The sequence below is a fragment of the Stenella coeruleoalba genome (assembly GCF_951394435.1).
Source record: "Stenella coeruleoalba genome assembly, chromosome: 8".
NCBI lineage: Eukaryota > Metazoa > Chordata > Mammalia > Artiodactyla > Delphinidae > Stenella > Stenella coeruleoalba.
In genome coordinates, this window is record NC_137154.1 from 49,857,474 (window position 1) to 49,878,572 (window position 21,099).

At 45.3% G+C, this 21,099-nt stretch overlaps 1 protein-coding gene across 1 annotated transcript in view; it reads right to left on the reverse strand.

Annotated features, from left to right (window-relative positions):
- Window positions 1-21,099, reverse strand: part of CLPB (ClpB family mitochondrial disaggregase) — a 154,194-nt gene that overhangs the window by 110,230 nt on the left and 22,865 nt on the right. The window contains exon 3 of the mRNA XM_079929985.1: window positions 8,386-8,472. Within this exon, the coding sequence (XP_079786111.1) occupies window positions 8,386-8,472 (87 nt within the window). The remainder of the gene's footprint in view (window positions 1-8,385; window positions 8,473-21,099) is intronic.

Here is a 21,099-nt window from a genome sequence, read left to right on the forward strand (position 1 = left end):
CAGCACGCTCACCCGCCCTTTCTTGCTGGGAAATACTGGGAACTGCTCTTCACTAGGCAGCTGCGGCCACCTGGGATGAGAGCAAGCTCCACATCAAAGTGCCCTGCTTTGGGGTCCCATGTTCTAGGCCCAGCTTCTTAGATGAAAAGGAGTGGAAAAAGAATCTCCAAAGCCCTACTGCTTCTGCATCACCCATCAGATACTGGTGAGAGGCAAGTAATACCCCCACCTCCATCAAAGATAGGCTTACCTGCAGGAAATTCACTAACTTCCTGAGGTCACCAATCAGCAGCAGCAGTGTTAGTCATAATAATAATTAAGACACTACCACTACTACTATACTACTATTAACTAAAGTAGCAAACTCTTATCAAGTGCTTACTATGTGGCAGGCATTATTCTAAACACTATACATGTATTTACACATTTAAAGTAGCTCAGCTTATTATCTCCATTTTATGGCTGAGGAAACAATCACAGATAAGTGAAAGAACTTGCCAAGGTAGATGACTAGTAAGAGGAAGAGACAGCTTGGATGTGAATCCAGGTCGTCCAGCTCTAGAGCTCACAGCTCTACCACATGCTAGACAGTTACAGCCTGAGAGGACCATGGTCCATGCTGGATAAGGCTTTCCTTTACCCTCACTGGTCTCCAGACCCTGCCAGTGCCCCCTACTAACTCTGGTACATCCCTACTTTCTTACTTTTATGAGCCTATGCTCACAATGGTGCTTATTCCAGAAATGCTGTCTTTCTGCTCTCCACCTCTACCAACCAAAATCCTGTCCGTCTTTCAAGGCCCACCTCATGTGAAAGGGCCTCCTTTCATGATTAACCCCTACCCCAGCACTCTAGGCTGGTCTTCTCTGGGTACTGACCACATTCTGCCTCAATCTGCCGTTAAAAGGAGGCTTGTTTTATCCCTTTTCTGAAAGCTTTTTTGAAGACAAGGAGAGTAGTTTGTCAGTTTTTAGATTTCTCAAAAAATCATCCAGCACATAGTGGGTCATCAAGAAACCCTGCCTGAATTGACTTGACTCCTGGTCTTGGCACCCCTTGATTCACTGCATGGCTTTGCTCCCTGCATCTTCCCTACCCAGGTAGTATAATCCAGTGGAGAGAATAAGGATTTGGGGTTCAGAGGGACCTGACTTCAAATCCTGGCTCCCCCTTTCACTTACTGGACAACCTTAGGCAACTCTGAGCTTCGTTTTCCCTATCTGTAAAATAGGGATAATAATCCCCCCATTTTAGGATTGCAGTGAGGATTAGAGCCAACATGGGAAGTATTCGACATGGGCCTGGCACACAGAAGACACTCAGTCAACCACAGCCATCATCACCACTATAGTCAGGAGATCAGATAGCACAAAGCCAGCCTCCTCCGGCCAAAGGAAGCACCACTCTGCAGCAAGCAGCCAGGCTGAGAACAGGCTGGGGACCTTGGGAAGAGACTGTAGGCCTCCAAAGCAGGATAGACCTCCATGTTGTCAGGTCCCCTGGTACCTACATTAAAGCACAGGTACTGGGGTTCTCTACCTGCTCTGCCTCTGGCCAGCCAGCAAGGAAGAAGAGCCTCCCATGGAGGCTGCCCCAGTCCAGCTGCAAGAGAAGCATCAGCTCTTTGCTCTAAGAACACTTGTGGAGCTGTCGGCCACACAGAGAGGCCTGTAAAACCTCTCCTGCAGGTCAGCGATCTGGCTTGGGCTGCTGGGTTCTTAAAGATAGGATTTAATGCCCCCCCTCCCCTTAGTAAGGTGGAGGGAAAATAAGCAAATGCTAAAAATAAATGACTGCTATGAGAGGGAATTAAATGGTCTTCAGCCAAGGATGGCGGCATTTTAAAATTAACAAAGCCCAGGTACCACATCCAGGAAGGCCTTGGCAAATGCGTGTTATCCACTCATTAGCTCAGCTCCTCAGGGACTCCAGCCAAGCAGGGAAGGCAGTGCCGGGAAGCAGTCCTTCCGATGCTGATGAAATGCACCCCGGGAGAAAAAGCAGAAGGAGGGAGGGAGACTCTTGTGGGGAATTTCAAACAGTTCTGCTGGAGCTTCCTTCTCTGCCTGGCAGTCTCACTTCTCTGAGGCAGGGGCTTTCAAGGCAACCAGCAAGCCCAAGTGGACTCAAATCTGAACCTCCACCCACGACCCCACTGTTTCAGGATCTTTGGTTCCTGAAGCTCCACAATGGCCATGCTATTTAGGTGGTCCTCCCTGCGTGGCAGTCCAGGGACAAGGAAACCAAGAATGATGTGGGATGAGAGGCAAGCTCCCAGTCCTGAACCCTGCACTTTCTCCTCGCCATAAAGAACCATATGACACTTTGTGAGCCCACTGTATACCACTCATAAGGTGAATTTATCACTATTCATTAGTAACTGTACTTCATGACATCACGAACCGTGTGAATCCACAAATCTTTATTCTCTACTAACAATCAGAATATATAGTACTCCAATGTAAGATACCATCAACTATAAGAATTCAAAACATTCCAGGTGACTATAAACAGTATGAATTCATTTTAACTCTACTAACAGGAATTCTCAGTACACCAAAGGTCACAATTAACAGTGAAAATGTAGAGAGATATGGTGGTTTTTTGAAAACTTTTTAAAAGTCTGTTTATTGAAGTATCATTTATGCATAGTAAAATTCATCCTTTTAAATTGTACAGTTTGATGAGTTCTATGACCACCACTATAATCAACACTTAGAGTACTTCCATCACCCCAAAAGTTCCATTGGGCCCTTCCTCCCACTCCTAAACCCTAGCAGCCACTAACCTGATTTCCGTCCCTATAGTACTGCCTTTTCCAGACTGTCATATAAATGGAATTATACAGCAGGTAGCTTTTCATGTCTGGCTTTAACTTAGCATAAGGCTTTAAAGATTTGACCATGTTGTTACCTGTACAAGAAGTTTGTTCTTTTTTTACTGCTGAGTAGTCCACTGTATGGATGTACCATAATTTGTCCATTCACCAGATGATGGACATTTGGGTGATTTCAAGTTTTTGGTGATTATGAATAAAGCTACTATAAATATTTGCATACAGGTCTTGTTGTAGATGTATGTTTTTATTTCTCATGGACAAATATCTAGGAGTTGGTATTGCTGGGCTGTAGCAGCAATGATAAATGTATGTTTTACCTTTATAAGAAACTGCTGAAGTATATTCCAAAGTGGCTATACCATTATGAATTCCTATCAGCAGGGATGACAACTGTTCTGCATCCTTATCAGCACTTGGTATTGTCAGTTTTAAAAATGTTGGCCATTGGTATAGGTGTGTAGTGGTATCTCATTGTGATTTTAACTTGCATTCCCCTAAATGCTGAGTATCTTTCATGTGCTTATTTGCCATCAATCTCTTCTTTGGTGAAGTGTCTGCTCAAATCTTTTGCCTATTTTTTAAAAATTGGGCTATTGGGACTTCCCTGGTGGCGCAGTGGTTAAGAATCCACCTGCCAATGTAAGGGACATGGATTCGATCCCTGGTCTGGGAATATCCCACGTGCCGTGGAGCAACTAAGCCCGTGCGCCACAACTACTGAGCCTGCGCTCTAGAGCCTGTGAGCCACAACTACTGAGCCCGCATGCCACAACTACTGAAGCCTACACACCTAGAGCCCATGCTCCACAACAAGAGAAGCCACCACAATGAGAAGCCCGCGCACCACAACAAAGAGTAGCCCCCACTCGCCGCAACTAGAGAAACCTGCGCGCAGCAACGAAGACCCAGTGCAGCCAAAAATAAATAAATAAATTTATTTAAAAAAAAATTGGGCTACCTTTTAATTACTGATTTGTAAGAGTTCTTTATATCTTCTGGATACTATTCTTTTATCAGACGTGTTTTGACAGCTTCTTTTTTGAGGAATTAGAATACCATTTTTCTTCCAAACCACTATCCCCTGCATATACATGCTGATGAAGAAAACAGGACAGACTTAAATTTTCAATTTACAAATACCTTAGTGTCATTGGACAAAAGGTCAAGCAGTACTCAGTACCTGTTAAAACTCATGAGACTATTTTTACCTCTATGATGAGCGCCCAACCACCATTAGGCTTTAAAGAAAGCTACATCTGGAGAAATGGCTGTCCTATAAATAGCTTTTGCCCCCCAGGCTCTGCACCTCCCAAAGCCCTGTTCTGGTCCGCCAGGCTCTTGGAATGGTCAACAGTCGTCACACTCCATTGCTGGCCATTGTCCACTGGGAAAGGTAGGAGGCTCCCAATCCACCCCTCAGTGAAAGAGCAAACAGTGCGGCCTGTGGCTGCCTGGACATCAAAGTAGAGCAAACAGGCCCGGCAGGCCCTGCCTCTCCGCCTACACATCCTGCAAATGCCATCTGAAGGAGCATCCCTGAGGGGGTCATGACTTTCAGCTTGTCACAGCACACATCAAAGTTTGCACCACACACGAACTGGGTGCATGGGTTCGAATCAAGTTGCCCAAGAGCGGATACTCAGCCATTGTGTCCAGTTTTAATCCCGTGTTTTCCCAAGTAATTAAGCCTTCTTGCTTATGAACTTGTGACTAAGTAAAGCATCACTGAGAGGTTGTAACATCAAAGTGCCTTCCACCGTCTGTCCATGTTTAGTAAAATTGGATTTCTTTCCCTTCTTAAGGAAAAACTAATTGAATTTAGCTGAAGGCTGGGTATATTTGCACGAGCCAGTAGAGGCTGTGCTAAGTCACAGTGGTCATCCTGGGACCCTGTGGCTTAGCGTTTAGCTGGGCTGGGTCAGAGTGCAACACGGAATGAGGCACCCAGACTCAGGCTAAACAAGTGCCTGTGGCATGAGGCTTATGGAGGGCTCACTGTGGAGAAGGGGCCAGCCCCCGCCAACTACTCCTCAAGTCAACACTACACCCAAGCTGTTACTAGGCTGGCAAAAGGATTGTCCTAGCAGAATGTTGGTAAATCTTTGGCAGGAGGGCTACTGAAGACAATGGCCATCACAATGCTCAAGTCCTTGATGTCAGCAGTCCAAGGAAGCTTCTTAAGGCAAAGGCTGTGATGCTTACTTAGTATCTGAATCCCCTTTAGCCTAGCATATCAGCACCCGACACAGTCTAGTTTTTAAAAAAGTCTGCTGGATGCATAACATGATAACATAAAGGTATGTCAGCACAAAGTTCCTCTCTCCTGAAGAACCAAAACTCTCTGTATCCCTTTTTTGCCCTGCTTGTCAGGAAACTTCAAATTAAATTCATACTCCATTCCACTAATTACCTGATTTACAGTGAGTACAGCCTGGTCCCATTTATGTAAAATTAGACACATAGATATAGATATAGATATAGTGATCAGTCTCTAGGTAGAGGGTATTCAGTTGACGGCTACTTTCTTCTCTCTATTTTCTTTACAAAAACAATAAACCTATTTTTGGAAAAGAAAATCTCTAGTTCAATCCTGATAGAATTATCTTTCCTTTTACCAATATGATTTCTGATCTTGATCCAGTTTTAACTCTCCTGTGTACATTTATATTTGTATTTTGATTTAAGTCACCTTAAACCCTTTTTGTAAATAAAAGGAGGGAATAAATTATAAATAAGTTCCCATGCATATTTTTAACATTTTGTTCTACAACACTGTATTTTCTGTTCAAAATTAAACAAAATAGCACTCTCTTTACTATTCAAAATTAAATAAAATAATAAATACATATATAAATAAAGGTTCACAAGAAGATAATCTCCTTAAGTATAGAGACTACTGTGTTCATATCCCCAAGGACTTAACACATTAAGCAGCCAGGCACTAAAGGCAGTTGAGGGTGAAATGACTGGGCTTCTCTTAGGATATCTCCTTTGAGCTTGTGGGCTGCCAACATTCTAAAGGAGGTGAAGGTTCTCTACTTTCAGCCTTGAATCACGGGGTGCTGTCCCTCTGCTCGCCCTTGACCCAACCCATTTCAAAGGTGGTGGCATTTCAGGCTTGGCCAGTATGATTCCAGAAGGGTTTGGTGACTAATGAGATGAGAATCAGCACACTTCTAATACAGAAAAACTTACTGGCAGATTGTGCTGGGATGGACACGATAATCCTTCAAGACCACTCCCATGGCACCTTACCAATGAGGCCTACCCACCCTGGCATTCCCTTTTACCAGATTCTACTTTTCCTTTTTTTCCATTAGCACTTCTTATCTTCTAATATATAGTTTACTTATGCATTGTATTTATTGTTTATTGTCTGTCCCTGCCTCTCTCTACCCAGGGACCACCACTTGTACAGAAATAAGCTCTTTGAGGATAGGGATATTTGTCTGTCAAGAACAGTGCCTGGCAAACAGTAGGTGCCAAACAATTTTTGTGATATGAATAAATAAAGCCAACCTGAGAGTATGCTATTTTCTATAAAAATCTGTCCTCACTGGGTACCGGAAGGAAGAGGAGGGCACAAAATAGAAGCTTAAAACACCAATAATTAGTTCTAGGAACCGAGTACATACAAGCCAACACTCTCACTTTGCTCAATGAGCATCACTGATTTGCTAATGGCCCTGGATAAAGACAGAGCAATCAGTTAAACCAACAACTCATTAGATTCAGAGAGAAGTGTCCTCAAAGCACATCTACTAGCTATGTGCTCACTGATTGGCAGTACTCTTAAGTATAGTGTTAATTCCTATTCTGTCTCAATGCTGATAAAACCAAACATAGAAGGGCACATACCCCCTCCCTTTTCTCCACCACGGGTTACCTCTTGCAGATGGAGATACCTGCAAGCTGGGAAAGACTGGTGGGTGGGGGTGGAGGCAGGGGAGGGGGGTTATAAGTGGTAGAATAAGCACATGTGTGTTTGTGTGTAGAGGTCTAATGTGAGCAGCAGAGAATAACATCTCACCATTTGTAACCTGTAGCATATACATTATCTCATTTGATTCTCACAAGAATATAGTAAGAATCTATCTGCTCTGTGGTGAGATTCAGTCCCCTCACCCCCTCTGCTTTGATACTATCCTGTCCACACTGCTCTGATACCACTGATTACACTATACTCTGTTTCTCTACCTGCCTGTCTTTTCCACATTAGACCACGAGCTCCCAAGGCCTCTGATTCCCCAGTGATTAACATAAAGCCTGGTTCAGAGTAGATATCTACCAAATGTTTGTAGAAATAGTTGATGTCAGGTGAAGAAATAAGGTGTTCATAGAATTTTGAAATTCAGCTAAGGGTCAGAGCCAGGACTGGATTCCAGGCGCTCAACTGTGGAACCTATTTACATTAATTTTTCTTTTAAAGACTATGTGCTTAAAGCTAAAGGGGCAAATAAGGAGAAAGAGTGCTGAGATCAAGTTCACAACAGAGCAGCAGAGACGAGAGAACTCTCAGTACAGCTAAGTCTCTCAGCCAGACTGAGGCAGTGCCTCCCCGACATTATAAAATACCTGTTTGGTTGATTTCCACCACATTTATGACCCTTCCAAAGGTGGCCAGTACTGGCAGATAAAATCCTTAAAGATCTGCTTGAAGGGAAAATGAAAACTTCCACCTCCCACCATCAATGTCAGTGGCTGTTACTAAAGCACCCAGTCTGCCTTCTTTGAAAGCATCTCTTTTTGCTCTTTTTCAATCAATTCTTTTGCATAATCACAGCTAGAGACTGCGACGTAATGGCAGCATCCAGCCCAAGCCCTGGATCTGGCAGTGGGAGGCAGCAGTGAGGTACAGTAAAACACACAAACTCTGCAGGCAGTCAGACCAGGTTCTAAATTCTATCTGTGTGACCTTAGACAAATCACTTTACCTCTTTGGGCTTCAGTTTTCTCAGCTGCAAAATGAAAAATAATAATATATATCTTGTGGGTGGTTGTAAGAAGTAGAGATAACTATATACAAAGTAGACTGTTTCAATCTTTACACAACAGCTGCATGCTGGGGGAATGGGGAAGCATATAGGAAAACAGCAGGGCCTCCAATGAGAGGGAAGGAACACCCCCACCTGCCCTAGTTTATACCAGAACTTCCAAAGGAACAGCCCAATGGAGCCCTTGCTGGGGACAGTGACTGCAGACTGCTCAACATGGATAATGATAACGTAATCATAACGATAACTTACACAGGTACACTTAACCACTTACAACAGGCTTTCAAACATTTTGTTGCTTCAATAAAGCAAATGACTCGCCTAAGGTCACAAAGTCAATGAAGGATGGAGCTGCGATCCAGAGCTACATCTTCCCTCTCCACATCTCCTATACTTTCCATTGCGCCAGGTGTAGACCAGTTCCTTAGGCTGAGTCCATTTCCCTGCCTTTCAAGAAGACAGCAGGGGGACAGGCAAGGGTGGGAGAGTGTTCAGGATCGTGGTCTGCAGAGCTCTGGCAAAGGGAGCCCCATGTGGAAGGAGATCTCTCACCTGTCGTTTCGGTTGATGGCTGCCACCATGAGTGCTGTCCAGCCAAGTTTGTGCCTTGCATTGACATCAGCACCTTCCGACAACAGCCTAGAAAGAGACAGAAATATTTTCAGTATATGGCTTATCATGGACATAAGAGTGGAAGAAATGAAAAATCAATAAACAGGGAGGCTAGGTGAATTTGGAAATAGTTATAGGGCTTTGAGAACTAAATACCCATCCCAGCTCCTCTGGCCACTCTCCCTTGACCCCAGCCTTCTCCTACCTCTCTCCCTCTTCCCTTAAATGAGTTTGCCTCTGCTGTCATCCTCCCAGCCTACTGAGGAAAGAATGTGTCTTCTCCCCTGTCCAGAATGCTCTCTCCCTGCCTCTCTGCCTATTCTAAACCTACTTTCATATAATGGGATACAACCCTGGCTTGAGGACTCTCTCCCAAGTAGGCTTTCCTGACTCATCCAGTCCACAGATCTCTCCTCCTTCCTTAGAATTCCCCCATGCTTAGCACCAAATGCCCAATGACACTTCTCATCTATGTAGCTCCCGGTTTATGGAAGAATCCCACTTCTCAAGTTTATTTGTATGGTCGCTGTCTGGAAATTGGAACTCTGAATGCAAGGGAAGATGGAAAGAATGTTAGAAATGCTAGATTAGGTTTCTAGAAAAGTCCATATGAGCCTATTTGACTCTATATGCCAGTGCCTAGTACACAGTAGGAGCTCAGTAGCTGTTAACAAAAGTTTTTAAGTATACCACTAAAAGCCTGAATTCTGGGTCCCAGTAGCAGGGGGCCCTATAATGTGGGGGTGGATAGAGAGGAGAACGAAGAGAACCAACTCTTACTGAGCACCTCCTACAAGCAGGAACTGCCCCAGAACTTTACATACATGCTCTCATTCACTCTTCACACAAGCTTAAGGAGCTGGTATTAATCTCCTCTTTTCATGGATGAGGTAATAAGTTCAGCAAGGGGAAATGACTCGCTGAAGGTCACAAAGCTAGTTAAGGGGCAGTACAGTGACTGGAACCCAAGTCAATAATGGCTCTGCAGCCTGAATCCTTCTCACCTCACCAACCTTCCTCTACACTGAACCTGACTCCATGTAACATGGAAGAGAAAAGACTAAATGGACTCCAGCAAATCAGCATGACATATGCTTGGCCCTGTGCTGAATTCTGGGATGGGAGTGTGGAGAAGACATGGGGTTTGCCCTAAGGAATTTAGTTGTGGAGGGAGGACTCAGGATAGCAGGAAAACAAAGGCTGTCGTGTGTGGTTTCCCACCATAAGTGCTGTAGGAGGCCAGGAAACAGGGAGACCAAAAGTCAAGTGTTTCACCAACAAGGCAGGAGCTGCTTATGAGGAATGGGCATTAGGGGGAACTGGGAAGCTGTCTACTCTTCAGTGCGTTCTAGACGAAAGGGCACTGGCAGAGAGTCCAGAGGCTTGGGGTTGAGTCCTAGCACCATTCTTATGCCATAATCTGTAGTAAATGCCCCTCTGGACCAAGCCAAGTCTAACCTCTGTGCTGCTGAGGTAAGCAGGTGATAAAGGCTTGGGAGGATGAAGAGACACATCATGTACTCATTCGTTCACTCAGCCTGTGCTGATGCAGGGAATGAGACAGGCACTGTCAAAGCCTGAGGGGAAGACAGACCAGCAAGCACGTCGCTACACATCAGACGAGTGCTAGGAAGGGGGCCTCAAGTTGCAAATGTACAACCAGGGAACCTAACCTAGCCTTAATGACCCAGAAGGCCTCTCAGAGGAAGTGATGATAGAGAGTTAGCAAGACAAAAGGGGGCAAGGGAGGGAAGGAGTGTTCCAGGCAGAGGTAAAGCCTCTCATCAGAGTAGAAGGCAGCACGGGGTATATGAGGCCCTGAAAGAGGTCTGGCACGACTCAGGCACGAAGTGCGAGGGGAAAGTGTTGAGAGAGGAGGTTGGGAAACCCTCTTCTCTCACCTCTAGTTTGAAAGGTTTCTTCTGGTCAAAGTCCTGGGCCTCTTCCTCTTACCACATACACTGTTAAGCATCCTTTATGCAGAAACAACTGTCCATAGCCAAAGGTGTTAAAGAGGCTAAGAACCCTGGGGATAATTTTCTGAGACAGAAATCTCTCTTTGCACAAAACCTTCCCTTGTTTAGCAGGCCAAGTGGTGCTGTGGAGAGCGCAAGTTTCTGAGAACTGAGAGACTGGAGTCTGATTTTAACTGTGATTCTGGTTGGATGGCTTCACTTCTCTGGCCCTCAGTCTGTAAGACCAGAAAATCAGGAAGGGCTGATGAGAGGTGTCTGAGGGAAAAGACTTGAACTATGCCTTGAAGAATAGGAACAATTTACAGAAGAGGGAGGAAGTGCATGCCAGTCAAGACAAAAGACACAAGATACTATTCAGAAGCAGGGAAGGGATGAGAAAGTATACTCAGAGACCATCAGGTAGATCCATCTGTGTGACAGTTAGTAGCACAGAAACAGGCAGCTGCCAAGGTAGGCAGGGCCTACCACAGGGCCTCAAAAGCCAAGCTAGGAGGCCAAGGCAGTAGGCATAAACCTTTTTTAAGCCATGGACTCCTCTGAGGATAAATCATCAAAGCTGATGATTCTTTCCAGAAAAGTGCACAGGCACACACACACTCAAAAAAAACTTTCTTTACATACAATGCCCAGGGGTTCGTAGGTCCCCATGAAATCAACAGTGGACCCTAGGTTAAAAACCCAATCTAAAGGGTTGACAAATGCCTGGCATGTGTGTGCTATGGTCCTGCCCTCCTGTATCTCAGTCAGAAATCATGACTCTCTCTCAGCAGTTCTTTCCTATGGAGCCTTTGAAAGAGCCTCAGAATCCTTCTCAACACTGGTTTCAATCAGCTACCATCAATAAGAAGAAACCTATTTGCCATTCCTTGGACTCTCACCATAGGCAAGTGGGGTTGTCACTGAAGGTTTGGGGCAAAAGAACTTATAGAATTAACCTAATAGCTTAAGCAGGCTGAATTTGAAAGGAGACAGAATAGAAAATGGGGACAAGGAGACCAATTTGGAGGTTGCTGTAACACAGACCAAGGGAGATGAGCTAGGGCAGGGAAATGAGAAAGTGCGCATGAACAGAAGAAACGCAGTGCAGCCAGAATCCTTTATGCCTTTAGTGGGTCAGTGACCTGTGTTCCCCTGCCTGGGCCCTGAGAATTCTAGAAGCAGCACTCCTCTGGAGGCAGTGCTGAAGAAAGAAGATTGAGATGCCTCCTCTTCCTGCCCCTTAAGGGCTGAGGGTAGTGTAATAAAAAGAAAAAGATGAATAAAAGCCTCTGGAGCAAGTCAGACGTGGATTCAAATTCTGGTTCAGCTAGATAATGCTGAGCAAATCAATTCTGAGTCTCAGTTTTCTCACCTATCAAATAGGGACAGTAATCTCTAATTTGCAGGGATCCCAGCCCAGTCCCTGGCACATAGCAAGTACTCAGTACAAAGTGGTTTTTGCCTGCCACGCTACCCTGTTTCTATCTCTTTGAAGGAACAAAGCGATCTGGCCTCAAGTTGGTAGTGGCAGGTTGGCAAGTACCCTGGGATTCTAACACAGGGTCACATGGGATGACCTGGGTAGTTCAGCCAGGCTGGCTTCACGCACTCCTTTGTTCATTTATTCAACAAACATGCAAACACTCACTCTGTGCCTGGCCGCATACTGGCTACTGAGGAGGAGACGACTGAAGTTCTTGCTTTCCAGAACCTAAGCCAAGCAGGGTTTTCTTTTATTTTTTCTTTATTTATATATATATAAAAAATGTGCGTGTGTGTATTTATTACTTTTTTCCACAAATAATTGCATTTTAAAATTATTTATTTATTTATTTATGGCTGTGTTGGGTCTTCACTGCTGTGCGCAGGCTTTCTCTAGTTGCAGCGAGCAAGGGCTACTGTCGGTTGTGGTGCACGGGCTTCTCATTCAGTGGCTTCTCTTGTTTCAGAGCACGGGCTCTAGGTGTGTGGGCTCAGTAGTTGTCGCTCGTGGGCTCTAGAGCGCAGGCTCAGTAGTTGTGGCGCACAGGCTTAGTTACTCCGCGGCATGTGGGATCTTCCCGGACTAGGGATTGAACCCCTGTCCCCTGCATTGGCAGGTGGATTCTTAACCACTGCGCCACCAGTGAAGTCCATAATTGCATTTTAAGATATGTTCATACTGCTAATTCATACAATAATTCCACTTTTAAGTTGCTACTTAATGCTCTATGGCACATCCACCAGATTTTCCCTCTCTGCTCTCCCAGGGATACCCACCCAGCTAACCTCCATCTCTCAGCCACCAAAAGCAATGCTCAAAGAACATCCTCTTACATATACCCTTTTGGACCTGTGTGAGTATTTTCCCAGGGCATGTACTCAGAGTGCAATCCCTGGGTTACAGGGTTTATATCACTTGATTTAACTAAATAGTGCCAGGGTCCTACAGGACAACTGCTCCATCTACCCTCCCACCAGCAGGACAGGGGTGTTCCTGTGTACCACGGACACTTGGCAGTAGCCAACTTCCTAATCACTGCAAGTTCAATAGGTGTAAAGGGATCTCACATTGTTGTTTTAATTTGCATGTCTCTGATTAACAATAATTTTGAGCTACTTATTATATGCACATTAGCATGCTGAGGTTTCCTTTTCTGTACACTGCAGGGTTTTCTTTTAAGAGGAGGAACTGCTGGGAGAGAAGGCTTCTCCAAACTTGCTATCCTTTCAATGAACAGTGTAGAAGGAGCACAGGGCAGAAGCAAGAGACCTGCATTCTAGTTCCAGTTCTGCCACCTCCTACTCTGACACCCCACAGAAGGTATATTATCTCTCTGAGATTTAGTCTCTTTATAGGTCCACTAGGGTTTTAAGAGGTGACACTGAAATCTGAAGGAAAGGGCTCTGCAAACCTGAAGGGATCATTCCTAGGAGGCAAATCTTAGTGTTTTTTAGTGAGACACCAGCTTTTAAGCCCTGCCCAGCATACTGGCTATCATTCTTTGCAGCCTCCTGGGGCTGAGGTGTAAAGGAGAAAGCAATGGCCCTGGAGTCCAAAGGCTGGAGTTCAAATTCTGGCTCTGTCACTTATTAGCTGTGACATGGGGGCTATTAATCCCTATTGTGCAAGGTAGTTGTAAGGATTAAAAGAGACACCACATGGCAGAATTCCATAAGGAGTGGTGGCATCTAGTAAATCAAGGAAGGACCAGAGCAAACAAAAACATCAGTGACCCCAACTCCAAACAACTTCTCCTCTTTCAGAGCTGGGTGGGCCTCTCCCCCACTTCCGCTCTGTGTGCAGAGCAGTCCCAAAAGTTAGGATTTCACAAACCCAGGTCTCCTCCATTTCATTTTGTTGCTTTGCAAGTGAATGCCCAGCGGGCAGTCATTTCAAAGTCCTGGGCCAGCTGGGCGGGTGGATTCCTGCTGAGAGCAGCTGAAAGGGCCTCTGAGGCCTGAGAAAGCCACCCTTTCTCTCCCCTGTGATTTTCACCAATGGACAAAATGCGGCAAGTGAATTAATCTCTTTTAAAAAGAGCAATGCTTGTGACAGAGCATGGTGTCTCCGAAAAGGTTAGGATTCCATCATCCCTGAGATGATGAGTGAAAGGCTTAATGCAGGTTGCCACTCAGGGCAGAGCTGCCTGTGGCCAGGGGCTGAGAAGTGAGGGTGGGCACTGCAGGCCTTTCTGGGCTCACTCCAGACTTGTGGAAGCCCCTTCCCTAATGAACTAGGTCTCCTGCTTGGCAGGGCAGTGGTGGGTGACACTAAACCCAGGGTAGATGATGGAGAGGAGACCACACTAGCAGTCCAGAGTTGAATCCCAGCTCATGTACAACTCTCAGGCAGTAGAGAGGGGCAGGAAAATAAGCGAGAGAGACCTTGGTTCAAATGCAGGCTCTGGCACTTACTGGGTGGGTAGTCATGGACGAACCAGTGACTCAACCTCTCTCAATCTCGCTTGGTCTCCTCACCTGAATAACAGCTCCTGCTCTCAGAGCCTGTTCCAAAACTTAAAAAAAGGGAGAGGACTCCACCAGCCCTACTCCATATGTCATTCAGGGGCACCATGAAGAAACGAGACAAAATATATAAAAGCACTTGGTATGCGATAAAAGTGCTATACAAATGGAAGAGTCTATTTCATTACTATCATCATTTTCCAATGAGTGTCTACCTCATTTTAAGGAAGCAACAGAGCAAACTAGGATGATATATCCAAGGTGTACACAGAACTTGGAATATAAGTGCTCCAAATTTTCTGTGGATTGATAAATGGATGGTCTCAAATCCCCAGGCAAGGGCAGTGGTAGAATAAGGGTTCTCCAGCCCAAGAGCTGAAGATTTCCACATAAGAGTAACTAATCAAGGGAAGAAAAGCTGCTCCCATCTATCAGGGACCCAGGAGAGTCCTGAAGGCTACGGACCAAACAGGCAGCAGTGGTTACCTCTTTTGGGGAAGTGGGGGTAAGGGATTCAAACTTTCACTTCCTGCTATGAACTCTTCTGTATTGTTTGAAGTTCTGTTGCTGTTTTTTTGTAACAATAAGCATACTATTACTCTTAAAAAAAAATTTCTTAGGAAAAGAAGAACTTTGGACCTAGAGCTTATACTGAGTGAAGTCAGTCAGACAGAGAAAGACAAATATCATATGATATCGCTTATATGTGGAATCTAAAAAAAAGGTACAAATGAACCAACTGACAAAACAGAAACTGAGTCACAGATGTATAAAACAACTTACCGTTACCAAGGGGGAAAGGCAGTGTGGGGAGGGGTGCGGGGGAGGGGTAAACTGGGACAGTGGGCTTGACAGAGACACACTACTACATATGAAAGAGAACTAATAAGCACCTACTGGATAGCACAGGGAACTCTACTCAATACTCTGTAATGACCTATATGGGAATAGAATCTAAAAAAGAGTGGATATAGGTATACGTATAACTGATTCACTTTGCTGTACAGCAGAAACTAACACACTGTAAATCCACTATACTCCAATTAAAAAAAAAAAAACAAAAAAAAACGAGAAAGAAAAACTTACCCTTTCTTCCTCCCAGAAGCCTTCCCTAAGACAGCCTTGGTGCAGCCATGGTGCCCTGTGCTAGCCTGTGTCAACAACTGTCATACAGTTTCCTTGTCCTATTTTCCCAGTAGTCAGCATGGCCCCCTAGAAATGAGGACATGCCTTGTTTCTTGACTTCTGGTGCTGGCACAGCAGCCCACGCCAGAGGGCTCAGGGGTTGAACAAATGAATGCCTGTAGCACTTCCCTATACAAATCTCTCACCTATACTCATGTGCCTGTCTTCTTCCAAGAACTTAGGCTCCTGTGTATATGTGGAAGATGTGGGTGAGGAAAATGTCCTCATTCTCAGGGCTGAGGATGCTTAGACACAGACCTGGGGCTGGAAGGCCATGGGTTCTAGTCATGGCTCGCTCAGTAACTAGCTGTGTGACCTGGATAAATCTGTCTCATTTTTCTCTGCAATAAAATAAGGGAACTGAATTAAATGATTTCTCAAGTCCCTGCCAGTTCTAAAATCTTAGGATTCTAAATATGTATAGCATCAAAACAGAAGTGAACTCCTGGCAGACACGGGCACCAGCATGACTTCCAAAGAAAAGTCAACTCCTCAGGCTTGCTGTTTATAGGAGGGAGGGAGTCCCAGACAGGGATACAGGACAGTTTTGAGTTATTATGGCTAACAGCTCTTCCACTCAGGGGAGGGAGGTAACACTTGGTTTTTCTTCCTTCTTCTTTATGAGCAATCAATATAAAGCGGCCACTGAACTTCAATCGTGCATTGTTCCAACTGATTTCCGGACCCTTCACATGAACTGCCCTCAGCTGCAGCTGGGGAGGGGGCTGAAGGGTGGGAGCCCTGTCCCACCTGCATCAGAGGCCTGGAAGCAGTGAGCCATGCAGACTCAATCATAATTGCTATCTGGGCAACAGGGCCCTGGCTGGAGCCTCACAGAAGGTCCTGTTTACAGTAATAACAGCACCAGGCCCTGCTGTCTGAGCAGAGGCAAGGCGCCTGGGGCTAGAATCCACACACTGCCTCCATCTGTGCCTTATCTACCCGGTGGGTCTGGGCTGGGAAGGGTGGGGCAAGGGAGGAAATGCTGCTCTCAGACCCCAGCCTCGGCCAGCTGACTTCAGGCAGGTCCAGGTGCTCCAACTCCACAGACATGAGGCCTCCCTGGCATCTTTTGCTTTCACTGCTTGGACTGAGCACTCTCATTCAAGGGCTGGCTCAGGGCCCTGCCCCTAGGAATCTCTCCAGATGCTCTCATTCCCAGTGAGGTAGCCCATCCCAGCGCGGCCATATCTGGACTACTCCAAGGGGCAGTGGGTGGGCAGTGAGGGAGGAGGACTGGCACTTAGGCAGCACCAACAACAAATGAGGTGTGCTGTGTAATGTGCCTGCATGCTTCATAACCAGTTACCTCCTATTGTATAAAGTTTTAAAATTTCCAGATGTAAAGAAGGATCCACTGAGATCAATCTGTCCAATCCTTCCTTTTATACATACAGATATGGAGGCTCAGAAAGCACCAGCCTTGGAACAGACTGATGCGGATATAAGCCTGCACCTGTCTCTTCCAGGCTGTGTGACTTTGGGCAGGTCATCTTTACCTCTCTGAACCTCAGCCATCCTACTTTATCAGTCTGCTAGACCTACCTAACAAGGGTGCTGAGATGACCAAAGGAAATAATGTATGCGTAAGCACTTCCAAGTGTTAGCTATCATCATTACCATTGTTTTATGTGTTCAAAAGCATACAGCAGATGGGACTTCCCTAGTGGCACAGTGGTTAAGAATCTGCCTGTCAATGCTGGGGACTAAGGGTTCAAGCCCTGGTCTGGGAAGATCCCACATGCCGCGGAGCAACTAAGCCTGTGCGCCACAACTACTAAGCCTGCACTCTAGAGCCCGCGAGCCACAACTACTGAGCCTGAGTGCCACAACTACTGAAGCCTGCATGCCTAGAGCCCGTGCTCCACACAAGAGAAGCCACCGCAATGAGAAGCCTGCGCACCACAACCAAGAGTAGCCCCCGCTCGCTGCAACTAGAGGAAGCCCGCACCGCAGCAATGAATACCCAACGCAGCAAAAAATAAATAAATAAATTTATTATTTAAAAAAAAGGCATACAGTGGAGGAACTGTATCAGAACTTTACTGAATACTGCTGGATTAAACAGAATAAAAGCCAAAGGTGGGACCATTCTTTGTCCCATCTTTCTTACAGTTTCTAGGAGGAACTTGGCACACATTAAAGTGCATAGATTATTATTATTTTTAACTTTTTATTTTGAAATGATTTCAAACTTACCAAGCAGTTAAAAAATAGCACAAACGCACAAAACTCAGGTATATCCTTTACTTGGATTCTCATTACATTTTGCCTCATGTGCCTTACCACTCCACTCCTTTTCTTTCTCTCTTTTTTCCTAGACCATGTGAGAGTTAGTTTCAGACATTATACCCCTTTATTCCCAAATACTTCAGCACATATTTCCTAGTATAAGGACACTCTCTTACATAACCACTAACCAATAATGATTGAATTCAGAACACTTAGCATTGATAAAATATTTTTATCTAATATATATCCCGTACTCAAATTTCTTCAATTATCCAAATAATTTTTTTAGCAATTTTTTTTTATAGGGGATTTTATAGGAGATTGCTTTATAGCAATCCCCTCTCTGCCCCAGATCCAGCTCTAATCCAGGATCAAAACTCGAATCAGGGACTTCCCTGGTGGCGCAGTGATTAAGAACCTGCCTGCCAATGCAGGGGACACAGGTTCAATCCCTGGTCTGGGAAGATCCCACATGCCGTGGAGCAACTAAGCCCGTGCGCCACAACTACTGAGCCTGTGCTCTAGAGCCCACAAGCCACCACTACTGAAGCCCACGCTCCACAACTACTGAAGCCCACGTGTCTAAATCCCGTGCTCCACAATAAGAGAAGCCACCGCAATGAGCAGCCCGCGCACCACAACGAAGAGTAGTCCCCACTCACCACAACTAGAGAAAGCCTGCGTGCAGCAATGAAGACCCAATGCGGCCATAAATAAATAAATAAATATATTTAAAAAAAAAACTGGAATCAAGCATTGCATGTGCCTTCAGTTTCCTTTCATCTAGAACAGTTCCTCAACTTTTCTTTGATATATATTCATGATATAGACATTTCTGCAGAGTCAGGCTAGTTTGTAGATTGTCCTTCAATTTGGATAACAATTTTTTTGAGGAACCACGGCCTATTATTCAACTATTCATTCCACAAACTTTTCATGAAACTGGTTATTATAGGACTCTGAGCAGGATACTGAGGGCAGTTTGATGAATTACGCAGTGTTCTTGTTTTCAAGGTGTTCACTGGATAGCTACACACCTGGCAAACAGCTAAAATACAAGCAAGGCACCATGTGAGTGTAGGGCAGAGCAAGAGCCACAGGGATGACTTCTTGGAGGCAGAGGCATGAGCTGTGCCACAAAGGATGGGCAGAAGCACAGATTCCCTTAATGAATTCCTGGGATCTTCTATGGGAAACATCTGTACTTCCTCAAGCAGTGTGTGCCATGGCTGGGACTCAATAAAACAGAAAAACCAACAAGGCCAGAAAGAGGAGGGGGCGGTCCAGGGCACTCTCATCTGGGTACCTCACTCTGATCTGGGTACCTCTGGGCTCTAAGCTATGTCCCAGTCAGCAGCTGCCTTGGTGACAAGAAGGCAAAGTCTGTCTAGGCAGTGAAGTGTGGGAAAGGGCCATGAGCGCCACCTACTGGCATCACGGCAGGCCTCTAGGCTGCCACAGAGGGCAGTAGGGCAGCTGGGCAGTTGGCTGGTTGATAGGAAGCTTGTCATACTATGGCAACGAGACACAGAAGTGGCTCAAATTTCTTAAATTGGGTTGGCACTTGGCCCACTACTGCTAAGCTCCAGAACCCTATGAGATTTTCAGTAAAGAATGGACTGTGCAAAGCCAACCACAGTACCTGGCCCTCTAGATGGGGAGGGACAAAATCTGGACTTCATTAATTCAGGTTTGTCCCAGTAACAAAACTTAAGTAGCCCCTTCTCCAACCAGGCTCTGTGCTGGGCACTGAGGGTACAGATGAATCAGACACGGATCCTGCCCACAAGGAGCTCGCAGTCTGAACTGGGGGTGGGGAAATGGAACAAGTAAGTACACAAATAAGTGCTTAAAGGATCACAGGTGTTCTGAGAGCTGTTTGTACAGGGTCAGTGAGCACACTGCATGCTTGGCTCTTCCGGTCTTGCAAAGCTCTTGAATGGTGGAGTTCAAAAGTGCTCATGTTTCTTGAGCAGCCTACTATGCATCAGGCACTTGACATTTATAATCTTAACTGGTCCTGTGATTAGAGGAAGAGCCTGAGTCATATAGAGAGAGGGTAACTGACTTGCTTAAGATCACATGGTCAGTTAAGTGGCAGCTTGGGACTGGACCCCATGCTCTCTCTACTGAACCACACTGCCTTCCAGGGCACATATTCCATCTTCTTCCCTTTTTTCCCACATTTAGCCTGGGGCCAGCACAAGTATCTGATGGGACTAACCAATTGACAGAAAATGATAAAGTAGGAAAAGCCTTAAGTGAAAAGGAGGTTATCTGAGGGATAGAGATACTCTGATTAGTTCTGCTGTCTAGAACCTTCTCCCCTGGAAGAGACCCCTTCTCTTAGACTGAAGATGAGAAAGGCCAGATCCATCCCTTCTTCTTCGTGGTAGTCTCCATACTACCACCACCACTTTCACAGCTGCATGGCAATACAATACTTTAAAGTCGTCTTGGTTAAAACAAGCTTGGCAAACAAATCTAATTGGTAGGTTATAGAAGTACAGGAAGCCCCAACATCACTAATCATTAGAGAAATGCAAATCAAAACTACAATGAGGTATCCCCTCACACTGGTCAGAATGCCCATCATCAAAAAATCTACAAACAATAAATGCTGGAGAGGGTGTCGAGAAGAGGGAACCCTCCTGCACTGTTGGTGGGAATGTAAATTGATACAGCCACTACAGAGAACAGTATGGAAGTTCCTTAAAAAACTAAAAACAGAACTACCATATGACCTAGCAATCCCACTACTGGGGATATACCCTGAGAAAACCATAATTCAAAAAGACACATGCACCCCAATGTTCATTGCAGCACTATTTACAATAGCCAGGACATGGAAGCAACCTAAGTTTCCATCTACAGATGAATGGATAAAGAGGATGTGGCACATATATACAATGGAATATTACTCAGCCACAAAAAGAAACGAAATTGAGTTATTTGCAGTGAGGTGGATGGACCTAGAGACTGTCATACAGAGTGAAGGCAGAAAGAGAAAAACAAATACCGTATGCTAACACATATATATGGAATCTATAAAAAAAACCTAGGGGAAGGACAGCGATAAAAATGCAGATGTAGAGAATGGACTTGAGGACACGGGGAAGGGGAAGGGTAAGCTGGGACGAAGTGAGAGTGGCATGGACATATATACACTACCAAATGTAAAACAGATAGCTAGTGGGAAGCAGCTGCATGGCACAGGAAGATCAGCTCAGTGCTTTGTGACCACCTAGAGGGGTGGGATAGGGAGGGTGGGAGGGAGACGCAAAAGGGAGGAGAAATGGGAATATATGTATATGTACAGCTGATTCACTTTGTT